The sequence below is a fragment of the Triticum dicoccoides genome, chromosome 2B (assembly GCF_002162155.2).
Source record: "Triticum dicoccoides isolate Atlit2015 ecotype Zavitan chromosome 2B, WEW_v2.0, whole genome shotgun sequence".
Lineage (NCBI taxonomy): Eukaryota > Viridiplantae > Streptophyta > Magnoliopsida > Poales > Poaceae > Triticum > Triticum dicoccoides.
Window position 1 is genome coordinate 418202386 of NC_041383.1, and position 11719 is coordinate 418214104.

Consider the following 11719-nt stretch of genomic DNA (forward strand, 5'->3'; position numbering starts at 1 on the left):
GAGCGACGAGGGAGGGAGGACGAGCAGGCCCACACTGGAGATGTCACTGGCCGTCTTCGATGAGGGTGGGGAAGCCGGAGGAGGGGCGACCAGCCGGAGAGCAGCCTCGAGGGCGGCGGCCGTCACACGGGTGCGCCCGGACCCGGAGTCACCACGACCTGGAGGTGTGTTGGAGGGCTCGCGGGAAGGAGAGCGGGAGTGCTCCGATAGGTTGTCGTCATCCTCAAGGTCGTCGTGGTGGGAGGGGCGAGGGCGCCTGTGGTGGGAGTCGTCGGCACCAGTCGGGCCACTCCCCTGGTGGCCATCGTCGGAGAATCGGGCGCGGCCGACGTGGTTCGGCAGCTCGGGTCAGATCTTGAGGTCGAAGCCCTAGTCGTTGAAGAAGATGCGGATTGTGGCGCGGAGCTTGGAGGAGTCCAGTGATTTCACCTTCACCCGGACCTCCTCCTCCTTGCGAAGCGAGAGCTCATCGACCACCACTACCTTGCCAAGGATCTTGGACATACTTCGGATAACTCACTCAGACCGGGCAACATCGGGCAGGCCGGCAATGAGGATCCATGCCGTGTCCAGAACCGCCACCGCCTTGGGGTCCCACTTCGGCTCAGAGATGTCCACCACTAGCTGGTTGAGAACCAAGGTGATGTTACCGCTGCAGGTGCAGTACCCCATGCTGATGGTGTCCGAGAAGACCACCGTGAATGTGTTGGCAGAAGTGGGGGCCACCTTCCAGTCCCACTTGCACCAGCACAGGTGGTTGAGCTCGGCCTTGATCATCTCAGGGGAGGCGACGCCCTCGCCCATGACGGAGACGATCACCAGGAGCGAGGGGGAGGGCGGCGGGGCGTCTGGAACCTCGACGTGGAAGAAGCCCATGCCCTCGATGCTGTGACCATACATCATAAGCTCCTCGGTCACCTGCCGGTCCGAGCAAAGCACCGCGGGGTGGCCGGAGTCCTTGCAGAGATAGCACATCGGAGGGTTGGGGCATGCGACCTGGAAGTGCCTGGGGAGCCCACAGTTGAAGCACGATGGGGAGTCGTGCGAGGAGCTGGCGCCCGCGGGAGGGGCCGCCGCGGCAGGAGGGGCAGCGGTGAAGGGGCGGGAAGGCCCCTTCTTCTTCTTCTTCTTCTTGGCGCCTTGGCACCCGCGGTTGCCGTTTCCCCCATTGGTCAGCGAGAAGGATGGCTGATTTTGGGGAGGTTGATACCGGTGGGGAGCTTCAGGGTTGCTGGTCTGCTGCTGTTGGAGACGGGGAGGGGAGGGCGAGCGGTCCCTGCGCCGTGGAGGGGTCAGCGAACGGCGCCGGGAGGAGCGCCACTGCTCCTCCACGGGCGAACATGTTGGAAATATGTCCTAGAGGCAATAATAAATTAGTTATTATTATTATATTTCCTTGTTCATGATAATCGTTTATTATCCATGCTATAATTGTATTGATAGGAAACTCAGATACATGTGTGGATACATAGACAACACCATGTCCCTAGTAAGCCTCTAGTTGACTAGCTCGTTGATCAATAGATGGTTACGGTTTCCTGACCCTGGACATTGGATGTCGTTGATAACGGGATCACATCATTAAGAGAATGATGTGATGGACAAGACCCAATCCTAAGCCTAGCACAAAGATCGTGTAGTTCATATGCTAAAGCTTTTCTAATTTCAAGTATCATTTCCTTAGACCATGAGATTGTGCAACTCCCGGATACCGTAGGAATGCTTTGGGTGTACCAAACGTCAAAACATAACTGGGTGGCTATAAAGGTACACTACGGGTATCTCCTAAAGTGTCTGTTGGGTTGGCACGAATCGAGACTGGGATTTGTCACTCCGTGTGACGGAGAGGTATCTCTAGGCCCACTCGGTAGGACATCATCATAATGTGCACAATGTGACCAAGGGGTTGATCACGGGATGATGTGTTACGGAACGAGTAAAGAGACTTGCCGGTAACGAGATTGAACAAGGTATCGGGATACCGACGATCGAATCTCGGGCAAGTACTATACCGGTAGACAAAGGGAATTGAATACGGGATTGATTGAATCCTCGACATCATGGTTCATCCGATGAGATCATCATGGAACACGTGGGAGCTAACATGGGTATCCAGATCCCGCTGTTGGTTATTGGCCGGAGAGTTGTCTCGGTCATGTCTACGTGTCTCCCGAACCCGTAGGGTCTACACACTTAAGGTTCGATGACGCTAGGGTTATAGGGAATAGATGTACGTGGTTACCAAATGTTGTTCGGAGTCCCGGATGAGATCCTGGACGTCACGAGGAGTTCCGAAATGGTCCGGAGGTAAAGATTTATATATGGGAAATCCTGCTTTGGTCACCGGAAAAGTTTCGGGTGCTATCGATAACGTACCGGGACCACCGGGAGGGTCCCGCGGGTCCACCAGGTGGGGCCACCAGCCCCAGAAGGCTGCGTGGGCCAAGTGTGGGAGGGGACCAGCTCTAGGTGGGCTGGTGTGCCCCCCCCCCCCCCAAGGCCCAAGGCATAGGGAGAGTGGGAGGGGGCAAACCCTAGGTCCAGATGGGCCCTAAGGCCCACCCTAGGTGCGCCCCCCATCTCTCCCCCCTTGGCCGCCACCAGACGGGATCTGGGAGCTGCCGCCACCCCTAGGGAGGGAACCCTAGGTGGGGGCGCAGCCCCTCCTCTCCCCCTATATATACTTGAGGTTTGGGGGCTGCCCAACACATGATTTGATCTCCCTCTTGGCGCAGCCCTACCCCTCTCCCTCCTCATCTCTTGCGGTGCTTGGCAAAGCCCTGCTGGAGTGCCACGCTCCTCCACCACCACTACACTGTCGTGCTGCTGCTGAACGGAGTCTTCCCCAATCTCTCCCTCTCTCCTTGCTGGATCAAGGCATGGGAGACGTCACCGGGCTGCATGTGTGTTGAACGCGGAGGTGCCGTCCGTTCGGCACTAGGATCATCGGTGATTTGGATCACGACGAGTACGACTCCATCAACCCCGTTCACTTGAACGCTTCCGCTTAGCGATCTACAAGGGTATGTAGATGCACTCCCCTTTCCCTCGTTGCTAGATTACTCCATAGATTGATCTTGGTGATGCGTAGAAAATTTTGAATTTCTACTACGTTCCCCAACAGAACGAGGGCGATCCCGCGGGTCGGCGCGGTGAGAGGCCCGGCGGCCCGGAGAGCGGCGATCCCGCTTCGGGGAGCGGCGCACCGAGCGCACCGACGAGCGACGAGAGTCTCAGGCAGGGGACCGGCGAGCGGAGGGTCGGGACACCAACTGCTGGCGGAGGTCAGCCTCACGACGCTGCCCATCTGGGGAGGAGCGGGGCGCGTCACGTCGATCATCCAGGTGGCGCTTGGGGCGGCGGTGTCGTCCCCCCATTCGCGAGTCATGGCCGCAGGGGGCGGCGGGTACGGCGACGCCGGAGCCGAGGCAGGAGGGGCGGCGACGAGGGTAAGGAGGGGGACAACAGGCTCGATGCGGCGGGGGAGGACGAGACAAGGACGGGGGGAACAGGGAACCCTAGCGGGAGCCAAATAGATGGCCTGGCTGCCACAACGGGCCTTGGCCCAGATCCACAGGAGCCCACCAAGGGCCTCGTGGGCCGGCCCGGGGGGTCCAGGACTGGCGCGACCTGGCCCGCGGTGTGGCCCGCTCCCTTCGTCCCGGTCGAGCAGGGAGGGAGGGTTCCCCCGAGCGCCGGCCGGGGCGGGGCTGGGAGGGCATGGTCGGGACAAGGTTTGGGAGGAGCCGGACGGGCAGGGGAAGGGGACGCCGAACGCATATATGAAAGGCCGGAAAGGCAACCGACGCACCATGACCGAGGTCACCATCGGCCAAGTGAGATCGGGCGTAGCGATCGGACCCGAGGTGGGCGCATCACCGGCGCGCCAGGAGGAACGTGCAGGGTTATAGGGATTAGGTTTTTGTTACCCCTCCATTTCAAAATAGATGATTCAATTTTGTATTAACTTTATTACAAAGTTGGGTTATTTTAGAACGGAGGGAGTAAATGTCTGCCTTTTGTTACATGTCTGACTGATGCAGCAAGACGGAGTGAGTACTGTAATGGGAGAGCAGGTGGAGTCGCCCGTTCGTCCACGGCGTTTTTGGGAGCTTGGAGTAAACCTTTCTCTGGGGTGTCTGATCCCCTGATCATTGAGGCTTTGGCGCTGCGGGAAGGAGCTCGATTGGCAGCACTTCGAGGCTTCCTTCAGGCGATAATGAGGTAGATTGTCTAGAGCTTGTGTCGCTATGGAGTACTCGCCACTTTTCTCGTTCTATTGTGGCGCCAATCTTGTTAGAAATAGGAGAACTCATTAGTAGTTTCACTTCTTTTGATATTTAACATGTAAATAGGTCAGCTAATGTGCCGGCGTATCTTTGTGCAAAACATGCATGCACCTTGAATGTGACCGAAACTTGGCTGGCTGAGACCCCTAGCTTCCTTGTGACCAGCCTTCTGAATAAAACTCTCTGATTTGCCTGCAAAAAAAAAAAGAGTTCTGTAAAAAAACGACGCATTTGCTTGCACTGTTCCACACATGGGCCTGTGGATCACTTGGGCCCTTCCTTCCCCATCGGATAAAATCCCAGCGCCTCGCCTTGCGGCGGAGACGAACCGGACCGGCGGCAGCTGAAGCCTGAGAGCGCCACGACGATGATGGCCGCAGCGAGAATGGCCTTCGCATCAAGCTGTCGCGTCCACCTCCTCCTCCCTTCCTCACCTTCAACCCCCATCCTCGCCAGGCCCCGAGTTGGCTTCAGGGGCATAGCCAAATCCATCTCGTTCTTGGCACCGTTATCGGCTGCTAGATCCGCCGCCCTCTTCTGCTCTTGCTCCTCGCCTTCCTCCGACGCCGTCGTCGCACCGGCACCTACGAAGGCGGCCGTAGAGGAGAAGAAGCCGGCGCCCGCAGTTGGGGAGGAGGAGAAAGGCGAGGTTCCGGTGGGCGAGCTCGCTGGCCTCCTGGACATCCGGGTGGGGCGGGTCGTCAAGGCGTGGCTGCACCCGGAGGCGGATACTCTGTACGTGGAGGAGGTCGACGTCGGCGAGGAGCAGCCGCGCACCATCTGCAGCGGCCTCGTCAAGTACTTACCCCTCGACCAACTCCAGGTAATGAATGATGCATGAGAACTCGTCCGTCCAAGATTTTTCAGTTATTCAGCAATGATGTACTTGTCTAGTATGCTCAAGTTTTTGTATAGATCACATAATTTGCGCATTTCGGCGGACAAATGACCACTCCTTAGTACTAGAATCTATGTGGACGAACTGGAAATTTTAGTATCAATTAACAGGAACATCGCTATTAGGTGAAGTGTTCAACTTACTTAATGATTATGCAGGAAGTATAGATTCACTTGCTGAGATAATGCCAGGTGTCAACCTTCCTGAATTAACCAGGATTGGGCTAGCTTGAGCCAAGATCCTGATGCTTCACTCTACGGTTGCATTCAGTTTCGTTTATTGACTTTTTTGGGTATATAGATGGTCTGCAATGAAGTGCAAGTTATTTTCGTCTATTTTACTTAATACTGATGACATCAGCTGTGGCATGCGTTCTATGCAGGACAGCAATGTCATTGTTCTTGCTAACCTGAAACCAAGAAACATGCGCGGCATCAAGTCTAGTGGCATGCTTATGTGTGCCTCTGATGCTTCTCACGAGACTGTTGAGTTGCTTACCCCTCCAGAAGGTTCTGTTCCCGGTGAAAGGGTATGGTTTGGATCTGAAGATGAAAAGAGTATTCAATCAGAACCTGCAACGGGAAACCAGGTATCACTTACAATTTAGACATTTGTCTTTGCATTGTCTCTTGACGATTCTTGTTATGCTAAGTAATGCAGATTAGTACAGTTAATTTCCTGTGTATGTTGTCCATTCAACTGTGAAATGATTTTCCGTAATGTTCTACATATTACCATGGACAATATTATTTTGATTAGATGTTGCTCTCAATGGCTCTCATGAATGCGTCAGGTACATGGAAGGGATTACAGTTTTAGTTGAGACTGGTAACCATGGGTAGTACATTATGCATTCACATATGAACCAGTACACAGCCACCGAATATTTGTTCCATGAATTTCAGAGCAAGGAACATAATATATGTGGTATAAACCATCTACATAGTTACAACCCATGTCCCACTTGATATATTGGTCACAAAACTAATATTTGAAATTATCTGGATTTTTCTGCAACTTCTTTTCAAAATATATGATGCTTATGTAAACCTAGTGAGCAAAAGTAATGTATTGAAAACAGATTTCTTGCCAAATTCCACACAATTTGTTCTACGCCGAGTCATTTGCAGAAACAGCTTACACGGCTAACTGCCACATCATTGTCTTTCTTTCTTTGTGATGTAGTACTCATTCTTAGGTTTGCATACAGGTCTGCATCTTATGCAGACTAAATTTGGTGAGAAAACCTGCAGTGAAAACTGATATCTCGCTGATATTTTCTGGGAACTGCTGTGGATTCTTGAGAGGCAGTCCCTGGTTGTTAGGTCATGAAACGCTTAGTAAAACATAAGTGCTAAAATACTATGACTTGTTATTTATGTGGAAATAATATAATATTCAAAATCTTGATAGGCCTAGAGCCATTTTGAATTTTGTCCACTTCCATGAATCCAACCTATGTAAGAAATTATTTTGCAGAAATGGGTTACCATGGTAGTTATTTTGCAGCAACACATCTCATGGATTGCTGTATTTTTGCCAGGTTCAAAAGAAAAAGATTTGGGAATCTGTTCAGCCTCACCTTAAGACAACGGATAACTGCGTAGCAGTTCTTGGTGAGCAACCAATGCGCACCTCAGCAGGCATGGTTTTCTGCAAATCATTGCAGGGTGCAAGCGTGTCATAATACTGATTGAAGAGATTATTTCTTCTTCCTTTTTGGCTGTATCCATATAATGTATTTCCCTGAAATTAATTATAGTAGGAGTGAAATCTTTAATGAAAAGATTGCTTTTGAGGATATTTAGCCACATTTTATAGTTTCTCAGTGGTCAAAGCTCAAAAGTGAGTCCATGGACGGAATTTATCTTCTCTTTCACTTCAATCCAAGATTCACAATTGAATTTTGCATAACTGTTGATTAACTAACTTGTTTTGGTGACTTTTAAATGATGATTTTCAACATCTGTGGCTGGAAATAAGTTATGACTTGGTTGTTGGATCACGAAGGGTGTAGCTGGAGCAACCAGATGGTCCTCCAGTTAGAGTTGTATACATCTCTGATGCATCATAATCTCGTTTATTTTATAGTTCTGTTTTCTTGTGATTTTATGCCTGGTAAGGTTTGCACGTATTGACTAATTCACAAAGAAATAGTCTGTATCTGTACTAACGTATAATAAAGACCTCATCCAAATCTCAACCATATACTATAATTATACTCCCTCCGTTTCAAAATAGATGACTCAACTTTATACTAACTTACAAAATTAATACAATGTTGGGTCATCTATTTTGAAACGGAGGGAGTAATAATCATATAAGAGGTACAGATTTTGGAAAAAAGCAAAGAAAAACTGGCCTTCAATGGACGATTGACAACCATTCTCTCTTCAAGAGGTAAATTCTTCGGTAATGTCTGGTCACATTAGTGAAGCTCTAAAAAAGGTTGCATGGCAGAAATCATGCTTGATGAGATCAAAACAAAATATATCAATAGTTTAACATGTTAGATTCAAGATGAAGTGGGTGGATCAACCTACAGGACCAGATAATCAAACGTGTGGCAGGCGGTTGACTGGAGAATGCTTGCAAAATTTGTTAGGCCACGACAGTTGTTCGATGCCAAGCAAGTCATTCCCAATGACGAAGATGAGGCAAACCCTGACAGATCGTTGCCTCAATTTCGGTCATCGCAAGGGCAATCCCCTGTTTCAAGCGTGGCGGATTGGTGCAGATGCCAATAAGTCAACAAAAAATGCATTTTTCATAATTAACCTCAACATTTAAAAAAATGGGAGTAGTACATTATTAGTTTAAATAAGTGTTTGAAATTATTTGTATTAAAAATGTGTTTAATTTTTTTAGGGACTAAAACTATAGGGTATCTCCTAGCTGTGAAGCAGTGATTTCCCTAAAACTAGTAAAGTGGGATAGGGAGCACTTTTGCCAGTGTGACAAAAACAAGTGGCAAGCCATGGCAAAGTTGGTCACCAACCACACATGCCCTATGTGACTACAATCTTGGCGTTACCCCAAAGGCACGTGGCCATTTAAGCATCATCAAATCTATGGAAGGATCATACACCAGGGAACGTTTTCATCCCAATAATCAAGAGAGCTAATGAATCCCAACAGGCTAATGCTTAGATTGCCGCGATTTGAAGATGTTCTCCTTGTAGTACTGCAGCTCCATGATGCTCTCTCTGATGTCGTCCAGTGCCCTGTGGTTTTTCTCCTTTCTTGGAGCTTGCTTCCTTTCTGTGAACAGTCAAATCAAATAAAAAAATAAGCAAAGCCTTGTCATGTGGAGAATTTCACAAGTATTCCATGTATCCAAAATGAAATTAAAATAAATTACTAGGTCTGCTCTGCTTTGGAAATCAGCGGTTGTGAAGACGACGAAACACATAAGGTCAATTTGAACCAATTTCAGTTTCCAAACCACTATCGAATAACCAACAAGTATAATCATGAGGAAATACGCCCAGATTGGATGAAAGCCTTTATACTCCAATAGTACTCAAGTATGTTTCCCATCTCACTAACTGATCTTTAAGTCTGCCCCTATGTAATCGTGAGTTCTCTGCCACAGGAATATCTTCAAACCGATTAAATCAAACCAAAACATCGTTGCAATTTGCGAACACTCAAGAACTGTTCAAATTTTACACCACCTAGCAATATTTTTCAAAATTAGCAAGATATGTTTCAGACCAACTTTATTTTCAAAATATAGGCATACAAGCTACCTCACAGTACAGTGTCGGCATTTGGCACATTAATGAAAATAAATACCAAAACAAAATGATTTCACAATAAATCAACCTCAAGAATGCATTTTGCTGGGCTTTGAGTCCCCCAATGGGACTCTGGCGGGGATGAAATCAAAATTCATGTTCGGTTTTGAATTACAGACACTAAAAGAATCAACTAATGTCGACTATAAATCTCAATAGAATGCTCAATAATAAAGCTTTTATTTCATAATTGGATCTGCGGATCTTTATGTTTTGGCATATACGCCATTGCATAGCAGGTGGCCTCAGAGCCTAGTAACAGGTTAAAGGGCAGCCCCAGTGCATGTAGCTCCCGCTTGCGCAGGGTCTGGGGAAGGGTCCGACCACTTTGGGTCTATTGTACGCAGCCTTTCCCTACATTTCTGTAAGAGGCTGTTTCCAGGACTTGAACCCGTGACCTCATGGTCACAAGGCAGCAGCTTTACCACTGCGCTAAGGCTCCCCTTCAGCCTAGTAACAGGTTATATAACTAAAAAGATTAGAAGTTATGAAACTTTTTAATTCAACTAGAGAATTTTTTTCTATGTGAAAATACCAGTGTTCTATCAGGGTGAAATATGCAAAATACATGGATTTATTTGTTTACAAAAGTCAACCTCAAAAAATAGATTTGGTTGAGTCCACTAGCAATACCATACTTGTATAATCTGGTAACTGATGAGAACACACCACAATCAAATTCTGCAACACTGCATTGATAAACACTGAAGTAATTTACCCTTTGGGAACCAGCGGATGCACAGAGCCGTTATGCTGCTCACATCAACTATCACATGAGGGAATATGCCTGCAAGCTGTGGCATGTACTCCTAGATATAAAAAACACAGGTGTCAGCAAAAAAGTTGCAAAGTAAAACTGGAGTCCTACTCAATCCACATGCAAGGATACTGGACTATTTTTTCACAATAATATCTACTGGAGAGTAAATAAATGTATTTTTTATCGACAGTTAAATAATGTATTCGGTATGTGTACAAATCAGGAGCATCAATAGTAATAAATATGCCAAAAAATCTAAAGGTCACCTGAAACATCTAGAGAAGTGAGGACATGATAAAATTGTATGAACCATTTCATTTTTAGCAGATAGCTAAGGGAGTTTTTTCTCTTGCTAACCTTCAAAAATAGTAAATCTGTATAGATAGAATTCCCAGCAATCAATGGAGTCGCCGAACCAATATACCTCCTAACAAAGTCTAGCACCTGAAAATAGCTAACACAAGAAAAGTTTGTTGGGAAACATTACAGTGGATAAAGAAACATCAAAGAAGCAGATAAGGACATTTCCGAGAAATATAAATACTGGCAATAATTAGAAGGGAACAACAAAATACTTGTACACAATAGACTAGCAGCATACCAGCATCACACGCTAGTATTGACCAAGGCGAGCAGAGCAGCAACTAGTGCCTAATCACTGGCAGGATAAATCGGATAGGCGGATGACGCGGCATGGAGTTGCCTAGCACCACCTAGGCGGTTAACTTTGAGAACACACATGCACAGACAGTTCTTGGAACACAACCATGGTACAGTGTAACACTAAACATATATTCTAGGAATAAAATTGGTGCAGGAATTACAGATAAAAACAATGCATTTAGTTTGAAATAAACAAATGAACAGTCGTGTCACAAGGTTTCCTTTAACTAGGAATATAGGGAAGGTAGGCAAACACATACTCCCTCCGTTCCAGATATAAGGTGTACAGATTTTTGAGAAAAAGTTCAGATTATATGGTGTATTGATTAGTTGACAATTTGACCCTTCCACTAGCTACAGTTGTTATGACCGGCATACAGTACAGCCGGAGGAGGCCCAATAGCGCAGGCAGTTAGGGGCTTGGCCCAAGTTATCTTATCATATTAGGGGCTTAGCCCAATTATCTTATTAGGAGGATTATATAAACTCATGTAAGGACCCGTTTTGAAGTTAAGCAGAAGTAATCATATTTGCTCGGCTTCCTTAAGGAGCCGGGAGACCTAACCCTAGCCGCACCCTCCGCCCCCTCTCTCTCGCGCGCGATCACAGCGCCCCGGTGCCGTCGGCCGCACCTTCCTCCATGCCAACCCTCCTTCCACCCCTATAACTTGAGAGCTCGTCCTGGTAGGGACCCGGTTCCTATCAACAGTGCAATTACCTTCCTAGAAAAAAGATGGCACAGCCCATCCCGTCTGTTTTGTGCATGCGTGTAGGTTAGTAAGGAAAGAAAAATTAGACGTGGTGCATAATATCCAGCCGGCCTTAGTTTTAGGGGAAAAGAATCTTGTTCCGTCTTTTTCTTCCTTCAATCATGTGAACATATTCGGCCATCTCTTTTCCCTTGTCCACATGGAGAATCAACACGGCAAGGACGCGAATTCCCATCCCGTGGAGCCGGCCACCTCTCATCCCATGCAGCCGGCGACCTCCCTTCTCAGCGATGAGGAGATCAAGCCGGTGGACTCCGTTCCCATAGACAGGGAGGAGGTAAAGCCTGTGACCTCGGTTACATTGGACAAAGATCAGATGAAGCTGGCGACTGTGTCGTGCTTCATGTGTCTTCCAAGTGCCCGGAACAACAAATGACTCAGTAATGAATTGGCTCACGAACATGGCTTCCTACTGTTAGATAAACAGCAACATACTATTATTGAGAGGCCAAAGCCAACATATATACAAGTACAGGTTGGAGGCCAAATGCCAAAATACAAAAAGCCAAAGGGCATCATAAATATAACTCTAACACCCA

The 11719-nt window shown here is 47.9% G+C and overlaps 2 protein-coding genes across 2 annotated transcripts in view; one reads left to right on the forward strand and one right to left on the reverse strand.

Moving 5' to 3' along the window:
- Positions 1-4531: 4531 nt before the first annotated feature.
- On the forward strand, positions 4532-7095 carry LOC119363979 (tyrosine--tRNA ligase, cytoplasmic-like). The gene is made up of 3 exons (XM_037629367.1): positions 4532-5112; positions 5570-5776; positions 6731-7095. The coding sequence occupies exons 1-3, from the start codon at positions 4657-4659 to the stop codon at positions 6872-6874; spliced, it is 807 nt and encodes a 268-aa protein (XP_037485264.1). The 5' UTR covers positions 4532-4656; the 3' UTR covers positions 6875-7095.
- Positions 7096-8085: 990 nt separating this feature from the next.
- Positions 8086-11719, reverse strand: part of LOC119363980 (oligoribonuclease-like) — a 21004-nt gene continuing 17370 nt past the window's right edge. Inside the window, exons 7-9 of the mRNA XM_037629368.1 lie at positions 10105-10191; positions 9706-9796; positions 8086-8448 (exon numbers count right to left, since the gene is read on the reverse strand). Coding sequence (XP_037485265.1) covers positions 8327-8448; positions 9706-9796; positions 10105-10191 — 300 coding nt within the window. The 3' untranslated portion in view covers positions 8086-8326. The remainder of the gene's footprint in view (positions 8449-9705; positions 9797-10104; positions 10192-11719) is intronic.